A 24,070-nucleotide genomic window follows, 5' to 3' on the forward strand; every position below is an offset into this window, starting at 1 on the left:
TTGTTGTAATTCAAGACTTAAATAAAATATATGAGCAGTTAATTCATGGTGATAACTGCTTCACATCTCAAAGATATTTACAGTTTGGGGTTACAAGAGGCTTTTTTTCCCCTTAAAATGAAACTGGCTTTGTTAAAGTATTTGTTACAGGTTTGTTTCACAGTACAGAAAGTACAGCTTTTAGAAATCGATAAGGTCTGATCATTTTCAGTGACACAGAAGTATGGTGTCTGACTCAGTGTATTAGGGCATGAGCTCTGTTTTTATATTCAGGACAATGAAAAATAGAATGGACTGCAAAGCTGCATGGAAAAGCTTGATTAATGTTGGCATTATGGGGAGAGGTAGCACCACAGCTGCAAATACCTTTTTAGTTGATCATTAGCCATGTCTCATCTCGGATACCCACTGCTATAAAATGCTAAGAATTCTTTTCTATCATTAATCCAGGCTTCCTCTTATTGCCAAGCATTCTTTCTGATTGAGCCACAGTGTTAACCCCTTAAACACATCTGTGTTGCAATCTCAGATGATATATGAAAATTTGGACCCCATCTCTCTACAGTCTTGGAAAATTACTTGGTAGTTTAAAAACCAAGTGACCTTTATTGTACCGAGGCTGATAGTCAAATCACCTGCTCAAAGCCCAGGTGGATAGACTTTGACCTCATGACATAAAGGGAGCTCAAATTACACTTCCTAACTCATTTGGAACTATGGAATAAAAGTGTGCAGTTTTCCTAGAACTAATCCACCAGCCTACAGAGTTGCAGTAACAGACTCAAGATGCAAAAAATGCTCTTTCTGGTCCCTGTAACTGTGCAATTTCTGCACACATCAGCCTAGTCCTTGAAATTCTATCTTACCCTTATCCAACATAATCCTGAAGAGAAAGGCAATTTTAAGACAGTTGCTACAGCATGAAGAAGAGGCTACTTAGGACTCCAGTGTTGTTCTTAGATACCTCTGATTTTTACTGCTTGGGACTGGGCTGGTATGCGTACCTTTTGGCATTGCTGTATTGTGCCCACACTACCATACACGTGCTACTTCTGCAATGGAAATGTTTCAGTGCTACGAAAGGATTTATCTATGCAAAGACTATAAACATGATTATCCAAGTACTGTTTTTTTTTTTTTTTTTTTAACATTTTAATGAGATATCAAGTATTTCTCCAGGACACACAAGAAATGAAAGTATATCTATGTGCCTGCACTCAAGCAGTTAGGAGAGAGGGAAGGGCTTGTGCAGACAAATAATTGACTGAAAGAGGACAAACATATGCTAGCTGTAAATGGTCAGCTCTTGCAATAATGAGAAGTTGCCAGAAGTGTTCTGCAAGGGTCTGTGCTGGGATCTGTACTGTTTAATATATCCATAAATGAGTTTGAAAAGTGGGTGAGCAGTCCAGTGACAAAGTTTGCTGAAGATCTGAAAGTATTCAAGGTGATAAGGATGAGGACAGACTATGAAGGATGGCAAGAGGACTTTGCAAGACAGTGTGTCAAGGCAATAAAATGGCAGGTGAAACACAACAAAGAAGATAAATGTAAAGTGATACATGATAGATAGTTCCAGGAAAATATCATCTCACTGTTCAGCAGCAGTGCAAAAACAAAAGTTAGGAATTATAGAAAAGGATTAGACAACAAATCAGAAAAGATCCTTATGTCATATGAATTCACAGCTTGTCCAGTCCTTGAATTCTCTGGTGAAGTTCTGGTTGCCTCATGACAAAAATAATATGTTAAAATGGGAAGAAGGTTCAGGGAAGGGTAACAAAGGTGATCAAAACGCTGAAACAAGCAATGACTGGGTTAGAGTGGAAGCGCTGACTTTGTGGGTGGGATGTGGAAAAGACATACAGGACTATAAGTGACATGGAGAGAGTGGATAGTGGTTGACCATTTACTCTCTTCCAATAAAAGTACTAAATACCATTGAAAAGCAAAAGTAATAGGCATGTTCAAAATAAACAAAAGAGCAAGACTTCCTGTCACTATGTGATGAACCTGTGTGACTCCTTGCCAGAGGATGTAAATGCAATGTACGTGGAAAGAACTGAAAAAACAAAACACAGTTGCTCAGGAAATCCCAAGAACCGAAGAACTAGAAATAGTTGGATGCTTGAAGCAGAAGGTATTGCCTATATTGCCCTGCTCCCTAGACATCCACTTGTCACCATGGCTGGAGAGAGAACACTGAGCTAGATGGACCTTTGGTTTGATGAACCCATGCAGCTGTTCTCATGCTCTTTCAAATAACCCTCCACAGTGTCTCACTGTGGCTCAAATGGCCAACAATTAATTAATTAATATATTATTTAATATATCTTTTATACTGGAAGCCAGTGATCATTTACGTTGATGAACAACAAAGTAATTCATTTATATACAATTTCTTTACCATCAGTTAGTATTAATGGTAAGTGAGAAGCCTCAAATCTAGGTTAATTTAAGGATAATATGGCAAATTTAGACTGTAATAACTTGAGTTGAAAAAGAGCATACAACAGCTTCTTTTAAAAATCATTCTGATGCTCAGTTCTGCTAGTCAGCAGGATTGAATTACATATGTTACTGAGTGTATGGTGAAATATCTTCTGCAAAAATGAGAGGCCGTCTTAAAGCAATCCCATCTAAGTATCACATTGTTATTTTTTTCCCTAGATGTCTGGCAGGTGGAGGCCATTACCCAGCAGAGATAGGCTCAGGGTTAACTTTATTGTGTAACGCCTTAAATGCCTTGGGATATGCAGCAAAATCTTGCGGAGGGCACATATGTAGCTCTCTAGATGCTGTATATCACTCTAATCCATGGAGAGTATAATGCTCTGAAGGGTGTAAGCTTCTCTGCTTGAACTGAATATTAAAACATGTGTGCTCTCAAAACAGTTATTTGGCAGCAGGTGTTAATTTTAATTTGACTCTTCTGATTTTGCGTTATGCACCATTTCATAGTTTTGGGGGGAGCAGGATACTCTCTTTACCACAGAAGGAGCTGCTATTACAAAACTGTTAAAAGTTGAGTATAGGTATGAAAACATCACTTACATAGTTTTTGCCACAGATTTCTGCTAGTTGAAAAAATTATGAAGTGGGAAGGGTTGCAACAATTCACATTCCTACAAACGCATGTGTGCATGCTTTGCATTTAAACACATCATACGGACAGTATTTAGAAGCCAGGTGAATTTCTGGTCCACAGTGGCAGGACAGGAGTGGGCACTGAGTAGGACAGCTTTTGCAATGACTGCTTCTATCCTGCCATGCTTTCCTCCCAACACTGCCAGGTTTAAGGTCTGTGCTCCTGTACTTTGTGACCTCCTCACACTTGCTTCCAACATGGCTTGCCACTTGCTATAGTGGGTTTTGTTACAATTATTTTTATCCAATGGGAAAGGAATTAGGTCAAAAGAAGCTTGATCAGTCCATAGGTGGAAATAGCTTCCGCTGTGCTGTGATACAAACTGGAGTTGAATGACTATGCTGAAGGATGCAAAGCTCTGTACTTCCTTGCTGCATGTCAACTCATTTTGCTAATAGGCACCAGGGCTTTGAGCCTTGATTACCGAAGCAGCGAGGCCTTTCCATTTTGCTGTTTGGAAGAGGAGAGCAATGCTGAACGCCTGGCTCTCTTCTTGAATTCTGGGACATGATTTTCCAAGCTCTCTTTGAGTGCAGTTACAAATAAAAAGCAGATGTGATTATTTTTGTCTATACTCATTTCTGTAACATGCATTGTGTTGCCTGGCATGTAATCTATGAAAGCAGCTATGACACATGCTAATTTTTCTCTTTTCAGGGAAATGAGATGTGAGTGTTATAGTTTGGTGTTGTTGTTGATTGTTTTTAATCATAAGTATTCCCGGGAAATGACTGTGACTGTCAAATATTCTGTACTTGGATAGGAAAGCCAACAGATTTCTGCTCTGCACGTGAAAATCTCCCAAACAATTGATCTGTGAGAGCTGAGTCCCTGTTCCTCATCATACAGAACAGGGTGCACCAAACGAAAAGATAAGGCAGCAGGTGAAGGAATCTCTTCATCATTCAAAGCATGATGAAATTCTGGACATCATTGTCACGGCATACTATGGGGAGCAAAACAACACATAATGGAAAAGGATTCCTTTATGGACTATTAAAGGACTATTAAGGACTACTAAACTCCAGACACAGGTTCAATTTCCAGCTCAGGAAATCTCTGGGCCACTGAGTACTAGACACAGGAAGGTACTGGGAGAAGCACCAGTGTGTGCTTTTACCTGCCCCTATCCACCCTGAAACCTTCATTCTAACCCCATACTTCCTTTCTTAGCTGAAATATCTGGTTAAAAGTGCTGGGGTGTAATGTGTCTCTAGAACAAAACTTGCTATTCGTTTTTGTTCTGTGCCAGGGAGTGCAGGGAGGCCCTGAGGAGGGTGAGCGGCTTGTTGTGCGAGATGCACTCTGTGCCAACGAGGACTATATATGCTATCATGCTTTGGTTCTCGTGCCCCAAGCCATATTCAGTCCAGAAGCTGCTCAGACATGACATTGCGTGACCATGTTTTGCTAACGCTTGGCTTCTCAGCTAGAGCTGGCTCATATCCAGCCAGATCAGACAGGACTGCAGCCAGCGTGTGGCTGACTGCATCTCAGGGTGTATGTATACACATGGGAAGACCGTCTCCGTACCTCCAGGAGCAACAGGATGGACATCCTACTACCCTGTAAAGATGAGAGGACACCTGCAGGAGGTCCTCATCCTGCTCGAAGCCCAGTGCTGCCCCACTGAGTTGGCGCATATAGTCAGAAGGTGCCTGGGTGACATGAAACTACTGCCAAAAATGCACATGATGAGAGTGGTTACCTGTAGTACATGTAGTACAAAGCTTACAGGGAAAAGTTTCTCATCCCTCTTCCTGAAGCAGGTAACCAACGAGCGGTACATTTGCTTGGCCTTGACCTCAGTGAGGCCAGCTTCAGGTGCGGGGTGCATGTGCAGTGCTCTGTTTCCAAACACTGTTATGCCGAAAGCCAGCCTCTGCAGACGTCAAAGGCATCGGTCTCTTGTCTACTGTTAAGGCCAAACCAAGTGTGAGCTTTTCGGAATAAATCTTATAAAACTTTCCCATATCCCACTCTGCCCAGAGCTATCAGAAAGACTAACCCTTCCTGAAGAACTTTTCGTCACTCAAAAGTCACTCTCTGAGGTAATTTCAGGCAAAGAAAGAAAAGCTTCACCTTGGAACCAAGCAAAATAGAAGATATTTAATCTCAATATAGCATGGATTTTTTTTCTTTTTTTTTTTCTTTTTCTTTTGTGACAAACTCAAATGGCCCCAAAATACTGGCTGGTAATGAACGTGTCTTTTCCAGTTATGAGTTGTATCCTTAGTGTAGTTTCTTTGACTCGAGGGGAGTAAGACTGGTTTACACCAGCTGTAAATCTGCTTCCACGGCTACGGCAGTGTGACTGTGTGCTGTTTTCTAATCAAATAACCACTGTGAAATACCTGATTCACTTTGCACCCAACAGCTGTACTTTCAGCCCATGTTCCCAGTCACACTCTGAAAACAAGCACAATAAGAAAGGCCGAAACAGCTGCAACTTTTCAACAGAAAAAAAAAAAAAAAAAGAAGGGGGGGAAAAAAGCTTGTTGTCAGGCCCCAGCTTAGGAAGGAAGTAAAACCATTTTTCTTTTCTGTCTCATGCATGTCAGCTGTCTTTGAAAAATTATTACTGCTCTGTTTTGTAACAGAAACTCCACAATATTTAGAAAACTACAAACTCCAATCTATTCATGGCCAAATACAGATTTAACATTTCTGATGCAGCCAAAACATGCTCAGTTTGTCAATGGGCTGCAATTATTCTCCAGGAGAACTCTGGAATTCACCTCCCGGCCCCAATTATCCTCCTTAAAAGAGCTCATGAATCTTCTGTGCTTGGACGATCTAGATTGATTGGATTTTAGTTTTAGATTTTGGCTGAAAAAAATAAACATTTAGCAAAGGAGGCAGTATTTCCTTTCCCGTATTAGTGTATCAGTGCTTTTCAGAGCTGCTAAAGTGAAAAATTCTATTTAATCTCACTAAGAGGACAAGTAGAAAACAACAGGTGACTATTCACTGGTTGGGTAAGGCATACCTGCTTTTGCATTCCAAATATTATTGGCTCTTCCGATGCTTTTTTTAAAGAAGCAAAATACAGGCTGTACTCTGATAACAGTTGGGTCATTAGCACAGCCATCAGCTTCAGTGGAATCACTTGTAAAGACAGGAGCTATTCAGTATGATATGGCTCTAAATACATCAAAAGCCTCGAGTCAGCTAGCCATCATTTACAGAAGGAAAAATCGTGTTCTCAGAAACTACATATTAAACCTTCTCTTGACTTTTGCAGAAATGCTGTGCCGTAATTGTGTGGTAAACAGAAAAATATGGCTGGAAACAGAGATGAGGCATTGGTAGGAAGGAAGAAAGTGATGAGCAGAAGGAAGTGCAAAAGGATCTGGAAAGAGAGCAAGAAACATGAAAGAAAGAAGAGAAGGAGAATCAAATGGTTGGCTGCTGATCAAGTTTAAGCAGGTATAATAGGAGAATGTGAGATACATTTTCAAATACATTTTTCTTGGTTTGAACATCAGGAGCTTGATTCGGCACCTACTGGCTTCCACAGCACAGGCTTGGAGCTTCAATTGAATTTACATGACATGATACTGTGTTTTAAACATCTACTTTTTTACCACAAAATGTTCATAATAATTAAAATGAACCTTAAATAAATATAACAAAATTTGATTAAAATTCATTAATTTCACCCTTCATTTTCACCAGTATGTTTCATATTTGGGCATTGTGTTGCCAGAGACAGAGGTACAGTATTACTATTTCTTTTAATCTCACAGATAATTGGTAGTGCTGAAGTTTATGTCACAAACTAAATTGTCTAAACACAGACTCAAGATCTGATATTTCAAAGAGGATCTAAATACAAGGTGAACTGTGTTCACTAGAAGTCTATATATGAGTATATATTTTTTCTTTTTTTTCTTTTAAATAGGTTCCATGAAAATATATTATGAAGATAGTAATACAGTATAACCAGTTGTAACACAGGTTTGCTGATACATAGAATTTTCTAGAAATTCTGCAACTCATTTTCTCTGAAAGCAAATCTCTCTCTGAATAGATATAGCCAACTCTGAATAGCTATGAGATACAAATAGGTTGCACAGGAAAATTCAATATTAGCATGTACAAAGAGCTAAAATATTAGTGCAAATGACAAACTGTGCAACAGGTAGGTGTACAATAAGGGAAAAAAATGAGGATTTTTTTGCAATATGTTCCAGTATATTTGTGAATGAAATAAAAAAGAAAATAGTTACATTTCTTTGCTATAAAATATGGGGAAGTGATTAGGGATATTGTTTTGATGAATTAAATAATTGTTAGATTATCCTGATTCTTTTTTAATCCATTTTACTTCAGTAATGTTAGTTTAATAGCTCAATTTTTAATGATCTCCATCTCATTGCAGTTAATAGCTATATTTCCATAGAAACACTGCAAATCTGCTTTAGTTGGACATTTGCTAATGAACATGTTTGAAAGCACTTCCTAGATAACTATTAGTGTAAAAAAGAAAAAAAGACTTAATGTAAATGTACTTTGAATTCTGGAAAAAGTGATGTCGTCTATATTCTAGAGACATAGTATTCCTTCCAAGACCATTTAAAGGCAAAAGAAATACTAAACATATTATCTGGAGGTAGTGTCATTAAAGCTGGTTGGTATGCTTATTCTCCTGCTGGTTGCACAAAATCCTCAGAGAAAGAGCTCCTACTTATTATAATATGAGCCCAATGCTAACTTCCCTCTGTAACTCAAGCCAATCTAATTCAATGATGAGAATATTTCTGCTAATGGCAATATGCAGTTTACACAATAGCCTTTCTTTTGATCTGTAACTGAACCTGGAATGGGAAATGTGTCCTGGAAATATTTTAATTGTTCCAAGAGTGGGTAAATGTCTGAATAAGATGTGTGGTGCAGGACTTGAATGAATAATTTAAGGAATGTTACAAATAAAAAATAATGCTGCCTTGTGCTTTCCATCACAGCTCCCTAAAAGCTTTGTGGCAGCCCAAAACAAGTGCAGTGAATAGGACAGTGGCTGTTATTAACTGTATATTTTAGATAAGGAAATGGCTTCAGAAAGGTTAAACAAATTGCTCATGTTCACTGTGTGAACCAGTATCTATGTTTAAGAACAGAGCGTAGGTTGCTCCTGTGCTCAGCATGTAGCTCTTAGCGTTTGCCTTTCCTGCGCTGAAGACTAGCTGCAGCTTAAAGATAACGAGGTCGTCAAAGGAAGTTCAGGTAAAACTGGCAGGGTTGTCACTGAACATTTTGTTAAATTCCTGTATTTTAGGGGGAAAGGAGAAACGCAATTTTCTCTGATTTTCTCGTGTTTTCCACCCGTTCTATATGGTAAGTTACTTTCACCTCCCTCTTTGCAGGAGCACTACGGGTTGTGCAACCCGGGGCAGGTTCTGCACCCAGTCTGTGCAGAAGGCAGTAGTGGGGACGTTGGATACCCTTTGTCCAAAAAGGGTGCCAATTGTGGATTAACAAATACTGGGGACAATATGTAACCCCACTTACTGGATGTGGTAGGGACTGAGAATGAGAGGAAAGGAGAGAAAAAAGAGAAGGCTATTATTTAGTCTTCTCTGATGACTCATGCTACACAAAGAATTTTACGAAAAGGTGTATGTGCCCAAGGGGTTTCTAATGGAAGGTTAGCAGATGTGGGAAAGCTGGAAGGGCACAGCAGCTCATGATGGCCTTCTTATCAGGAGTCAGTTAATGATGGTTGAGGGACAACAGTGCTAAATTTAATGACTCTGTAGCCTACAGAGCAAGACGAGTCAAAGACTGCCAATACATCTGGAAGTCCACTAGAGGACAAATAATACTGGCAGAGTAAAAAGGACACGGATCCTTGGGTGCAGGTGAGATCCAGGCCGAGATACACCCAGGCTGGACCCTGTGGTGGCTGGAGAAGACAAGCTCTCCAAAGTGGTCATTCTGGGTTGACAGTGCTTGAAAGAAGGTGGGTAGGTAGAGGAAGCCCTCATTGTTTTCAAAGTATTTTGTCTTCTCATGTTTGACTGCCAAATTTTTAAAAGACTGTTGGCTGTATGGGTTAGATTTATTTTGTTATTCACCTACAAAGAAGGTATGTAGGCCAATCTACCTGTCTAGATTAGTTATGTACTCAGTGGAGGGAGACAGACCTCTCAGGAGGGTGATTTACCACTTACTATGGAAAACCTGGTTTAGGACAGGAAAAATTGATGTCCAAAAGAACAGTGAGAAGACAACGAGTCCTAAAATCTGAGATGCATTCAGAGAGACTTGCAACTGGGTGGTGGAGGAGTTAATCTCAATTATTCATCTATTAGTCATAAACGCATATGGGTACGAAGCAAGTAGTTTGCTGTCATAGAAGTGGATCAGTATATAGAAACAACTAATGCTCCTTCTTCTACACTATAAACTGTCTGGGCATTTTACTTTAAACTACATATAATCTGATCTTCTAGATCAACTGACCATATGAAGCATGCATCTGAAACTGTTCAGAGAATCAATCATTGTTTTAGAGCTTTTTTTCCCCCAACTGGGGTTGGACCATGCTTGATATGTATCTACGACAAAAAGTTCAGTTTATATTCCTTTCAAAGAAATGTAGTTTGTACAGACCAATAAAGATCTCTGGATTGAACCAGCCAGACTAAGTGGAGATATGGCGGATTTTGCTCCAAGACCGTTGCTCCAAACCACAAAGCCCATGTGAACATTTAAAATGCTGAATGCTCTATTAGATGCTTTGTCTATGTTCCAGAGGGTCTATTTTACTCAGCAATTTGAAATTTCTAACACCCTGTTAAACTGGATAACACTGCTTCTTGTTTTTCACTATTCTGTTTAACTCCAGCGTTTTTTACCATGAAGACAATATTTACCTGCATGAAGCGTCCCTCCGAAGTTCCAAGGTTAGCAATGGTAAGGTTCCCGTTCGTGAAGACAGATATTGAAGTTAACAGGACATTGTTGAACTGACCCATGAACAAGTCAACCCTCTGCAAAGGAGTTGTAACTTCTAAGCGATATTCATCATCTTGTGCTCTGCAGTATGAAGCATTTCTTGAAAAAGCCTGTTAGAAAATGAAGTACAGATGAGTACTGTCTTTATGAGTAGGAATAGATCTTTGTCAGAGTGAAGTCATTTAACACAAATGCATTTGACCAAAAGTATTTTAAAATGTTTCAAACTTAATTGCTTCATCAGTTATGATGTTCTTTGAGGAAGGCAATGACTTCTTAACATTATGGGAATGCCTCTTTAAACTTTTTTATTCCCTCTGTAAGGAAAAAGCCTGTAAGGTCTTTATTTAACTGGATGATATATGTGTAAGCATATATATCAAGGTTTTTTTTCTCTAGGTGAATTTCACAATGCTCCGTCTCCAAAGGTTTCAGAATTTTTTGATTGTAAACCTTGACCAGTGACACACCTGTTTCTAAAACAGTGATTCCTAGAAAATGATTCTCTAAAAAACTTTGCATTTTCACTTTTTTTTCATTAAAATACGATTTTCCAGCATTTTTTTTTCTGTTCTCTTTTTTTTTTTTTCCTACATTTTTTCAGTCATAGGCAGAAAAAGGGAGAAAAAGGTGGAAAAAGAGGAGGAAATAAAGCAGGAAAAATACGTTTCTGATTGTATATTTTAATGGAAATATAGTGAAGCCAGCTTTTTATAATTACTTAGGCTGTTATATTGATCATTTATTGCTTATGTGCTATTTCATCCAATCACTGTATTTCTCAAGTGCACTGCAGTAGTTGCAGTTTTTGCAGGATTTTCTCTTTTAGTTTGGGAATAGAGAATACACGTTTTTAATTTTCATTGGAAAAATTCCTGAACAATACACTTTAAGGTATCTCTAGAGAAGAATATAACCTTCAGTTCTGATAATTCAATAGTAATCTATTAACTGAAAATTCCATTACTATTGATACTACATCATCTGTTTTGGGGAAATTGTATAGATAACAACCAGAAACCCCCTAAAGGATCTCTAACCAGTTTAAATTTGGAAGTCATCTAGTGTGTTCCCATCCTTTATGAATAAACATGTAGGAGGATTATAGAGGATCTTACGATGGTTCCTTCTGTTGAAATCAATACAGAGCTAGGTTTTTCCTAATTTTTTTATTGATTTGTTGTTGTTACAAACATGTTTAAAAATCCTTTTAAAAGCTTGAATTAAGCCTTTTAAAGACAGTCAGAGTCTTTCTGTTAAAGTCAATAGACCTGAATCATGCAGTTAAAGAACAAGTAGGAATAAAATTTTATTTTCATATTTTCTTGATTTGGGTGGTTTTCCTTCTACTACTGAGAGTACTGTGAGGAAGAAATAATGAATCGCGAATTTCTTGCTGGCTTAACTGCTGAATTCTGGAAAAACCCCAAGGCACTGGAAACTAGCAAACTGTTGAACGTAATAGCTCAGTCCTTTGCTGTCAAATTGTTATGTTTCTGAACTGTGCCCAGCAATAGCACTGGCAGGTGAAGTTTCTTATGATCCCTGGAAGCTCCTGCCAGCAGTTGTGACAGTTTTCTCTCCAGGTGTCCTGTCAATTTACTGTATTGTTTATGTAAAATCCTGTATAAGGCCAAACAAGTGCAATTGAAATCTATGCCTAAACATAGCCTAATGATACAGAAAGAGGGCTTCCAGATTAGATCTGACACAACAGTGACTTAAAGGTTTGGTTAGCCACATGCTAAAGCGTTTGCTCTATTAGTTTTGATATTAGCTGTTAATGTATGGTAGGAACTGACCTAGGAACTTTGCACTAGGCACACCGAACAGTCATTGAACAAACTTTACATATTTTTAACCCAGTACTTGACTGGGTTAAATCATCAACAGGAGACAAATTTAATTTTGCTTTGTTTTGGCCAACAAACAAGTGAAAAGCTTTATTCTTTTGCACTCATATCCTATCCAGTTGAAAAATATTTCTGAAACATCTGTGCAAAGATTACTCATACAATGAGTATGAATAGTTCAAGTGCAGAAAGATGTACAGTTTTCATGCTTTTTGAAATAAGGCAGATTTCTGAGTTTACCCTCCCCCAGCTTGGGACCTCTGCTCTTTTCTATAATTCCTTTCCTTCCATGAGCAACCAACTTTGGGGAGAATGTTTCAGTGTTAACCCTAAAAAAGTACTTCCTCCTGTGTACTTATCTTAACACGATTTGAGCATCCTGATGGTCCTTGTGAAACTCTGTTTGAGCTCTTTTATTTTTTTATTTTTTGTAACATGGCTGCATTTTCCTATTTGCCCCAACACCTTTCCTAGCTTTCTTGAAGTCATTTCAGCCACAAAGTCATTTCAGCCTTCCTCAGAGATGTCGTAATTTTGGGTATCTGCCCAAAGACCTGCAGACTGTTCCACATATGGCTCTCTTACAAAACCTGGCGCTTCATGGATCAGCATAACATAAGGTTAGCTGTTCAAGAAATACGAATGCTTTGATCTTTGAGTAGAAATACAGAGATTAAAAGGCTACTTAGAAAACTAAAGGAAGATTGATAACACAGAAAACTTCAGCAAAGAAGCTGCTTTAAATTAACTCTTTGAAGATTGAATCTCTGCCTCCCTCTCTCTCTTTCTCTCAGTGTACACGTAAGTATCCTCTTGGCTGTCAATGTGGAAAAATAACTGATGTCAGATGATGCACTCTGGATATTACGCCAAGTTGCAGTGACAAATCACACAAATATTGAAATGGACGATTAGAGCACTGGTAAGTGCGTGGGTTGGGCTATATTGCCTCTCTTGTGTGATGAGAGGTGCCAGTTGGGTGTGATTCATAGCGAGGGCTTTGTGAAACTGGTGTAGGTGTGCCACTGGAATGCAAAGAGGTGCGGGAAAGCCCTGCCTTTTGTCTGTATCCAGAAGGTAGGAGATAACACACTATCTTGTTCATAGGGGAAGTTTTGGTGTTTTGGAATTTTCCCTGGACTCAGTCCATGGAGGACAAACACACCGAAGAAGTCCCTAGACATCTTCAAGCTGGGCTATCAGGAGCTGTTGCTACTTGGCAGTTAACTGATGATTTACACATCATGTTCAGTGGACTTAAAAATATTATTTTGGACAGAGTTGCACATTTGAAACTAGAAGTACAAAGTAAGGAGGAAAACTTAAAGTTGTTAATGAAAATCTCAAAATAATACCCCGGTAGGTCAGTGTCAGTGTCTAGTCTCTGGTCTGAATAACTAGGCTCAGGGACCAAAAAAAAAAAAGTTTAACCAGGGATTTTTTCTGAGCTTTTCTGATATTTGCAGCGACTGCTGTTTGGAGAAACAGTTCAGTAAGCATTCCTCCAGGCCTGTCTTACTACAGCTGGCCAAAACCTCTCTTCTTATTTAAGTGCAGTGCTCAATTAGATAGTGATATTATGTCTTGATCTGATGCTTAATGTCTTGAATAAACTAGAAATTAATGACTTAATCACTGCAGAACATCTCATGCTGTCTTGCAAACAATTTGGAAGACATCATTAAAATTAAAATTTAATTTGACAAATTGAAGAAGTAGGCTGAAATTAACGAGATTTACTAGTGTGAATTGTAAAATGCTACAGTTATGAAGGATAATTCAAGTACATTCGGAATATGTAGGAGTCTTATTTCCCACTGGTTAGTTTATGTGACTTTTAACTTGTTAGCTCTCAGGAATCAAATGCCTAATTATCAGCTTTTGTTTTCTTCTATGGATCCTGGGAGCCTCCCTCAAGACAAATGAGCACCCAGAAGTGCCTACAGCATTTCTCCTTTGAGCATTTCTATGGCATAACATGGTGGAAATGTGCTACAGCTGGAGGAGATAGAGTCTGATATCTGCAAATAGCAAAAATCCATTTTCGATGAATAATTGCCATAGTGGGAATGAATAGATGATTCTACATAACAAATTGACTCCCAATCTGATTTAAAATGGAAACAGTGTACGAAGACATTTAGGAAATCTCCTGAACAGTTTCTTATCTCTCCTGTTGTGGAGGTCAGTGAGTCAAGATAAATAAACTGCAATTTTCAGGAGCGTGTCCTGTTGGAATCAAGTATATAATGATGTAAAACTTACATATATAACAGACTGAATAGCAAGAGTAACTGCGAGGAAGACAGAAAGACCTTATCAGACTTTTCTCTCTCAATTTTCTTGAATATTTTTAGCCAATAAAGTCTTGCTATTCTGTAATGCATTCAAATTTTCTGGATAGTTTGCAATATTTCTCTTCAGGTGAGCAATGCATTTGATCACTGTGTCTTCTCATGTGAAATACAAGAAGTGAAATTCTGGCTCCAGTAATGTCAGTGAAACCAGGATATTGCCTGAAGGGGATGAGTGACTTGATCAGCATCATACTGGAGTTAGACCCTGCACCATCTCTTTTCCAGTCCCAAGTTAAAAAATGTGAAGTACATTATAAAGCTCTCCTGTCTATTGTTGTTAACTCTGAAAGGAATTACTCCTTGGATTTCATAAAATTCATAAATCTTCCCAGCTGTCACATAGCAGTCTCCTTCATTCTACACTTGGTTAGAGAAGACTACTAAAATCCTTGTTCTTATAGCTCCAAGACAAGGTGAGGAGAAAAATAACCAGGACAAACTTTCTAGCCTCTGGCCCATTTATGGACTCTGTTCACCTGATGCCTTCTTCTGCTGGTTCCCTTGGCAAAGAGACAATCTCCCTTCTCCTCTCCCGTGTAGTTTCATGCCTTAGCCGGTCAGACTGAATAAAGCACAATGGAGAAGCAGAGATATATCTAAGTAGCTTTCTACTCTGGTCCCATGGAAGAAAATGTTCTCCTCTGCAACTTGCAAGAAGGAAAGTTTGTGAAATGGACCCAATTTTACTACTAGCAGTTCTAAAAAAACACAGTCGCATTTGTTTTTCTCACTATACATAGCTGTCACAGGCTATCTGAATTCTTTATGGTTATGGGCAAAATCAATGATCATACAATGAAAAATTATGGACACATTTATTTTTTGGAAGTAATAGAGGAGAAAAGAATCTCGTGAACAAACTCCAGTGCTGTACAACAGGCAGGAGTGAAACCAGCCAGAATGGAGGAGCATGAGAAACAGAAGTTCTTTGGATGCAGCAAGTTGGCTTTTGCCAACAAGATCAACTGCAGTTCCACAGCCAGACTTGTCATCTGTTGGATCGGCACAATGGCAGAATGAGTTCCCAAAACTTGCTGCTGCATTTCCAAGAGAAGCAACTATGCGTAACTAAACAGGGATGGCCAGTACTAGTTGTATGTACTGTCCAACAGCAGGCTAAATGTACAACAGTGTTCTTTATTGGCACCAAGATTACATTACCTTCTTATTCTCCCACTTCATTTCCTTTATCAAATATTATTAATGAAGAGCCTGGGTCTTTCATTTTGAACTATTGCACACATTTATGGTGGAGGGCTCAGTATATCCTTGGAAAGAGGTATTCCAAGGGGACAAATCAGCTATTATTTGCAGTAGGGAAGCCAGACTAGAACAGTATGCTGGAGATACGCTGTGCATAGCCCACCTGCTGCTCTCACAGCACAGAAAGACAGCTAATGTTCACGTGAAAGTGGCAGCGTTAGGTACTGATATGCTGTAAGCTTGCCTTTTTCAAGCCATATTCTATCAAAAAACTACCTGGATTCCAGAAATCACTCAGAAGTCACATCACAAGAGAAAACCAAAATGCATCAAAATGCAATGTGACTTTTAAAACAGATTTTTGCAAAATATCAACAGACATCACTACCAAGCGCTTTTTGTAATACTAAGGAGGGGTAAAACAATAAAACCTGGAGTGGGCCAATTTTGTCAAATGGACACACATTTCTGCAATAAACAATTACCACGAAGCAGATCTGTTGTGTTTTTGATTTCTTCATGATGACTGAAAGACACACCTAGACTGTAGGTGCTGTGAACTCAGTCCAGTGTTCACCGAGAACTGAACACATCTGAGGCAGGGGACTGGGTTCTCCTGTTTCTAAGAACTTATGCTGGGGCACTGAAGCTTTGCTTTAAATGGGAAAAGAGTTTTTTCCTCTTTTTGTTTTACACAAATAATTGTTTCCCTCTTCCTTCCTCTTCTTCCCATTATTCCTCATGTATTTGAAAGCAATTTAATTTTTTTTTTAATAAAATACAGGAGAAGTATGTTCCCTTTCTGAGAATAAACTTTCAAATTTCAACTGCAAAGTAAGAGACCTGAAGTAAAAGCAGCTTGAAACAATACTTTAAAACCGAAACAGTCAAGCAACCTTAATTATTCAGTGGCCACTACTAGGTGTTGCCATTGCCTGCAGATAGTCTCAGTTACAAAGGAAACCAACCCTTCAAAATAATACTTGTTGCAAAATAAGGAGAAATTTAAAGGGGATTACTGAAAGATCTTTAAGCTACACTTTCAGCTTCCAGGACTTGATCTAGAACTCGCTGAAGTCAATGGAAAGATTATATAAAAGTTTATGACTCCCAGAAAAAAAAAAAAAAGTTTTAAACAACTCTATTGATGCATCTTACGTAGTATCATTCCACTATCTCCTATACTTGTTGCTTTGATCTGCTTCAGTGCTCAAACAGGGGGGAGGCGGTTACTGTAGTGATGCTCCACTTAAGGTAATAAGGTAAAAAGACATCCATGTTAAATGTAATTAGTTAATACAAATTAAGATGATTACATGTTCTATTGTCAAGATCATTCAAAGAGTTATTTGCTTTTGTCATTGAACAGTGCTGCATAAGTTTTCATAATCTGGTTAGTGCATTAGCACTAAGTAAATCCTATTGATTCAGCAGATAAAATGGACCTGAGTAATCTTTGCATTTTGCTTATTTCCCTTATATTAATTTAACATTTAACTCAGCATACAGATTGTCAAAGGAGAGGTGTTGAATCATTACAGATTTTGAAGAAATAAAATAAGGTATAAGAGCAGTCGATATAAGCAGTTTTGCTGTACACTGATATAGTACATCAGGTGAATTTTTCACATAAGTCCTTATTTACATGGAAGCTGTGATGAAATGGAAAAGCTGTGAATTCCATGTAGACCAGCTATCCTAAGATAATTTTGAGCATGGAGACTTTTATTCCAAGATAACATTGCACAACAACTGCACATCTAGCCAAAACAGTGGTACGAGAGACTCCTGGGATAGAAAGGAGTCCAGAAAGTAGGAGAAAATCATGTGGTTTGCCCTACTTCCCACAGTCAGAGCATTAAAGAAGAGTCACATCTTCCTTGAGAGAATGAAGCTCTCATTATCACTTTCCCCAAGATCATTCTTCCTCTAATGGTTCATCGTATTCACCTACTGCATATCCAAGGCAAGTAATATTTCTTAGTGACCTGCACTTGCTTTCTGAACCATTTGCACAATGATTTTTCTTCATTAGCAGTAATTTTATTATTATTATTATTCAGTGTGGGATTTGACTCTGGCTTTACTTGTGTCTATGGAAATCAGGAGTAATTCCATTCTGATGCAAAAGCTGTCTGAGTTCAGAAACCCACATACCACCTAGAAAGTCCAAGTAACACAGCAGTCTCCTGGATACTAATTGCTCACTGTTGCTTTAGTGAGCAATAGTGAAGGTGATACGGGGTCCTGAGTCAGATCAAACTGTGAGTAGAGAAATGCTGAGGTAAGGTTGGTGCTGAGGGAGCTGAAAGGCAGATGTCTGCTTTGTCAGGATTTTCATCCTAACAGCAGACAGGATAAAAAAGTGTTGTTCATAGAGGGACAGAAATGGAAAGCTGGAAGCTTGTTAGACTCTTATGACAGCATAGTATCTGAGACGGGTGCCCTCTGGATATGCCCCTTCATCATTTGGCAGCAGAAGCTGAGGGAAATTCATTCCTAATTTAGATGTCTCAGCTAACTTCCAAAGCCAGGTGGGATGAATCCAGGAGTTAGTAGATCTGCATGCGATGCATTGCAGCATCAGCTTTTCTTTCTCTGGGACATGGATTTGCATCCACAGAAACCCAAGCGGCTCTCTCAGGCAGGACTGGCACAGTCCCATTACAGAACATCCATCAGCACACTGGAAAAGAACTTAGAGTGGGGCAAAGGACAATTAGAATTTGCTTCACACCCAGGAAAATAGACTTAGATCTGAACTTTACATCTCCAGTGAGTGTCCAAAATGCTGCATACCTGCTAGTCTACTTTTTGGAGACCTCTTCTTGTGGGGCTGCAAAGTCTTCCAAATTTTTTCAAAGTTACATGGGATGAGAAAATTATTCTCTGTACAGTTCTAATCTTTAGAGTTAATTAAAGGGCTTCAGAAACTCTGAGAAATAAAAAACACATGACCAGAGAATCCAGACATCCACGTGAAAAAATAAAAGTCACTTTCTGCTTGAAATGATTGTGTGTGATTCCAGAGAAACGCAGCAGTCACTCTCCCACAGTAATAACCAGGGAACCCTGCCTTCAGTGGAAGAATTTGATTAAAAACTCTGGAAATGGAACATTATTAGTAACTCTGGATGATAAAGCAGTGCCCTTTGCAGAAAATGGTAGGTTAACGGGTACCACTTTTTCACAGAGAAATCCAGCTTTCATCGAGAAGATGATAAAATACCACGCAGAAGCACTGGGAGGCAAACAGAGACAGGTCCTTAACAGGAGATCAGGGGAAGGAAAACTCTGTAGCTTTTGCAACGCTCAGAATAACAGGTCAGCTCTCAAGCCCCATCGCTGCTGGGGCTTGGAAGAATCTGCAAAGATGCCTACAGCTCAGGGCAGCGCAGTACTTTCCAGAGAAGGTCCCTGACCTGCCTTGTTCCTTGTCATGACTTTTTCTTGGGAACTCCCTTGTGATGGTGTCCCTGGTTGGTCCCAGGGACAGAACAGCCCTTCACCTTTACAGTTTACTCCTCTGATGATTCTGGCCCAGCCTGAGCTAACCTTAACCACAGTCATAGCCATACTCATACCATACCCATGCACGCACCCGTACCGCTTCTTTCGTTACAGCTTAGGAGGAGTTCAGACTGTCCCCATGATCCTTCAGGCTGTGATATTTGCCCCAGGCAGGCCTTGCAAGGCTAAGTAGGTAGATGGCCGTGTACCTAATGCTGGAGGGGCTCAGGGTGGTGAGCACACCATGCCTGGCACCCTGTGTCCTACAGGACACAATGGACACCGTTGGGGTGTTTCCTGGATTTTCAGCGAGTGCAGAACAGAAATGTGGATGCAGCCCATCACCTTAGCACTAAGATTCAAGCCTGTTTTAAAGGACGTTAGAGCACATCGCTCATCACCAAACTTGCTCTTCATTTATCCATCTGAGATGTCAGAACCCACTGAGAAGCTTGCACAAAATCTGTACGGATGGGAGCAGGCTTCATGCCCAGGCAGAGTGCTGTATGCCATTTGATATAACATTTCCAGAGGAATAAATGACAACCAAACAGAGGGATTCTGGTGCCTGACTTTGAGGAAAAACATTCAGGCAAATTCTACTTGAAATATAAAAACACATTTCCTCCATGCTGTGAGATTATCCAAATAAGCCACATCAGCCCTTCCTAATCAGAGAGATGTGGTGTTATTTTTAAACCTGCCAATTTTTTATTTTTATTTTCAAAGCCAAATGGTGTGGGATATTAGAGTTTCAGGACCTCAAAAGAGTTATTTGTCTCTGTTTATTTTATTAAATATTCCTAGACATACCCTAAGGATGACAGATCAATAAGTGCCTTTGTGGTTTCCTGATAGAAGGCAGCAATTATTTTCTTCCATTACAATATAAGCATAACCCAATTTTACTCATCTATCTTGACGTGTAATGGTAATAAAGAAGCATCAGCATGTGTTCATTTTACTGTCATTTTATCTTTTGTTTTGGTGATCTTCTGTTTTCATTTCATGTTCTTCCAATGTGATTTCTCTCTCTTTGTGCCTTCCATTCGACAAGGAGTGGCGACCAGCTTGTCTTGCTTTATGACACTTGTGGGAAACACAGTAGCAAAAGCCTGTCTGCGGTTTCTCTTTTCCTGGGCAGTAAATGGAGTATGTCAACCTTTCACCTGAACTTACCTGCTGAAGGAACTTTACAGAGCTGAATTTTGGTTTCATTTTTAGAGGTGCTTTTCCATGAAAGTCAGTAGGGACTGAAGCTATCAGAAGGTATCAGAGGAGAATTGGTCTCACAACAGTTTACTAATAACAGACAGAAAGGTTAAACAAAGCCCATAAAATTAAAATCTAACTAATGATAGTTGAAATATACAGATGAGATTGTCAAGACTAAACTCAACCCATCTTCCTCACATGGAGAATCCCATTTAATCCACGATAGAAGTGCAGACTACTGGACTATGTTTGCAGATGAAGTAAGTAGTATTTGTCTCCTCAGCTAAGTACTCCTCCACTCTAGCACCACGGCTGAAAGTGACTAAGTGTGACCAAATATAATTTGCTAAAAGCCTACATCCAGTTTCCTCTTCACTGGGGGTGAAGAGATTCCCGAACAGTGATTCAAAACCCTCCACAGCAGCTACCTCTCAGATATCTTTGTCCCGACTCGAGCAATAAAACCACTTTAACATGACTCCACATTTTTCTTTTAATTCAAAGCCACTTCTATCACCTCCTTTCTGACATTGAAGTGACAGCCAGCTCTTCACTGAGGGAGATTCTCAGGATGTGTTGACTGGTCACAGCTCCACTGAAGTACATCTGATAGCAGCCAGATGCACCATCCCATTGACTTTTCCTAACTCTGACCTCAATGAGTCCAGGCTTTGCCTTTGTAAGTATTTCACTTGAACACAACTGGAAATGTTTTATTTTGATTTTAAAATGTTTTCCATGAGCACTGGAATAAGTGAAGCGTAGTTGTGTCTGGATATGTATCTTGTGGTTAGTTGACTTTACTCTCCGACTAAGCTCTGATGGAGAGTTTTTCCATGAGTGAGCAATACCTGCTTTGGTCCCTATTAGTCCCTCTGATGTTTATAAAGGGACTTCTTACACTTCATAGGTTTCCACATATGATGGATCGTTCTCTAGATTCACACCTGGATTCACATCTTTAAAATTTCTTACTGTTGAGTTTGTCAGGACAACTACAAGAAAGATAGGCATACCATAGCACAAACACACAAACTTCATTGCTTTAAAAAAACAAAGCTAAAAGCTAATGAACTTTGTCATCCACATCAAAATTAGTCAAATTGATCATTTTTGTATAAATGCTCAAAGTCTGAGAAGAAAGGGTTGAGGAAATGTTTTGGATGTTTTATTCTAGTTTATTTTGTAGCCTTAGCAGCTTTTAGCAGCCTTAGACTAAACAGTACTGAGGGACAGCCTCTTAAAAAGATGGACTACCCCAAAGTCCAACCAAATTATGTACAATTTTCTTCTGGGACTTTTTTGGTAATATGGAATGGCCCTCATCAATCAGACTGCAACTGTAAATTATCAGATACCATTGCACTCCCTTGCAAACATTGCTAAAGGCACTTTTATTCTTTTTAATTTTGAAGTTAGTGGTATACCATATGCACTGCCGTACTGTTTTCACTGTCATATGACTAAATGTCACAGTGGTCAGTGCCTTTCACTTGCATCAGTGGTCTGTGGTTTCATTCTGTCAACGTTAAAAAGAAAAATCATCTTGGCTGCATTACAAAAAGCAAGTTTTTAATTTTGCCAAAATAAACTGTGACAAACTTTCACAGTTTATAAAAGCTTTCTTTAAAGTTGAAGGTGACTTATAAAGGGGAAATTGTGTTATGTCCTTACGTGAGTTTTTATAATGTACAAAAAAGGGCATAAGAAGAGTTGAGAAGTTTGGGATTTTTAGTTTTGTTTTTATCTCTAGAAAAATCAAGGGAGGTCAAATCTGATGATAATGTAGTTTCTTTCTTCTGCCTTCTCCTTCCCTTCCTTTGCCCTCCAACCTTGCAGGTCTGTTTTGCACACCTGAGAAAAATGGGTTCATAAAGGATGCCTGGCAAATTCTTGTGACTTATTTTTGGCCAATTGAAACCTGAAAAAAATCACAGGACTCTTTTCATTGGAGCCCTAGTGATTCCTCTGGAATAAAGTAATGAAAATGAATGTCAAGGCTTGACAGTCTTGATATCTCTGGGTTAAGCAAACAATCAGGACTAAAAAAATCAGACTGCCTTTATGTCATTTAAACGAACCACAAGAAATCACAGCAACGTTTTTCCCTTTATCAATTTAATGTAGCAGAAATCAGAGTTCTGATGACATTTCTTGAAAATGGGCAACTATAATAAACCGTCTGCAGTATAAGACATTCAGTTCTGATATGCAAAGCAGCAGCAGACTCTGGAAAAGCTTTTGAAACAAGAAAATACTTCCCAGCATGTGAAAAGTGACAAATTATTCTGTCAATATTTTAATGGTATACTCTGCAATGAAAAGCTCACCTTATGAAACAGGTGTGTAGGCAAGATCAGAATGAGATAAGTTAAAGGCCACAAGCTTTAAAGACAGTCACTCACAAATAAAATACACTAGGAATAAGAAAAAAAAAAGGGGGGGAAAAAAAGCACTTTCAAGCACTTTCAGAGAAGAACAAAGTTCATTGTGAAAAATGAAGTGAAAAATGAAAATAAAAGGATATTAAGAACTGGAATGAAAAATAAGGACGGCAATAAAGCAGTGAACAAAGACAAGAAGTTACTGTACTGCGTGTTTGCTATGTTGTTTTCAGCTACTGAAAATTGTTTTCCCCCTCCTTAAAAAGGAAATAAGATGCTACATCTGTTGTGGTTGCTGTATTAGCATCCACTGGCAGCGCCTAGGTCTGGGCTGAGCATCTGGTGCCTGCAACAAGCAGTCAGTCCCTGAATGTGGAGGCTGTTGTGACGCTCTGGCTGGGTTGGACCCCACATCTGGGCACACTCCCACTACTGGGGAAGAGGCACAGCACCTCTGCAATGGATGCTTCTGCAGAGATGCCCCACTCCCACCTCTGGCAGTGAAGACCTGCCCTCCCCTTTTTCATTCAAGAAGTTCCCAGCTCCCGATGGCCTGGGCTGGGCAGCCAGGCTGAGGAGGATGCTGGTGGCATTGCAGCGATGAAGGCCTGCTGTTCCCACCCTCACCCCAAGCCTTCCCCAAACGCAGGCTGAGCTGTTGCTGTCCTGGCCCAGCTCTATCCCTGCCCGTGGGGCTGAGCAGCTTCTTTGTAACCCCCCTGGCCCTGCACTGTGGCAGAGGGCAGCGTGCCACCTCAGAGCTCCACGTTTCATTTATTTGAGAAAAGAAAGCTCCACAGGGAGCACCTATAAGGCCCTGCTGCATAATTCCAGGTGAGAATGTTTTATGTTCCAGAATAAATTTTAAAAGTACCCAATTCCAGATCCTGTATTTCCTTTACAAGTGCTGCCATGGGCACAGACACTGACTCGAAAGGAAGAAATCATTCCTGTGGTTCTTTCACCTCGGTACTTCAGGTGGTTGGAAAGCAGCAGCCACCCAAACACACAGTGCACAGAGAGGCCACCTTTCCTATCCAGGACTACCGGTATCCTCATTCAGACACACTTCTAATAGACACTTCTTTCATTAAGAAAACTGATTTCAGTGGGACCGTTTATGTATCAAGCATGAGTAATTGGATTACAATCTGGCTCTTCATGGCATGTTCCAAACCAGCTCTTTCATTATTTTATTATTATTTTTTTTTCTAAAGAGGGCAGTGATTCAGCATTAACATAGTTTAAAATATGAGTGATATTTTCAGGGACACCTCAGTGCACAAGGAGATGAATGTTAATGAAGACTTCTTTAAAATAGTGAAAGAAGTAATTCCCTTAATGTTCCATTTATCTGCAGCACAGACTCTTGAGAACACAGAATAACAATTACTTACAAATAAAAAGAAGTTTTTTTTTCTTTTTTTTTTTCCCAGTTAA

General features: G+C 39.3%; 1 protein-coding gene across 9 annotated transcripts in view; it reads right to left on the minus strand.

Annotated features, from left to right (window-relative positions):
• Positions 1–24,070, minus strand: part of MET (MET proto-oncogene, receptor tyrosine kinase) — a 100,128-nt gene that overhangs the window by 54,808 nt on the left and 21,250 nt on the right. For all 9 annotated transcript variants that reach the window (XM_083800085.1, XM_083800092.1, XM_083800090.1 and 6 more), the window contains one exon: positions 10,027–10,218. In XM_083800085.1, the coding sequence (XP_083656211.1) occupies positions 10,027–10,218 (192 nt within the window). The remainder of the gene's footprint in view (positions 1–10,026; positions 10,219–24,070) is intronic.

The sequence above is a fragment of the Anser anser genome (assembly GCF_964211835.1).
Source record: "Anser anser genome assembly, chromosome: 1".
NCBI lineage: Eukaryota > Metazoa > Chordata > Aves > Anseriformes > Anatidae > Anser > Anser anser.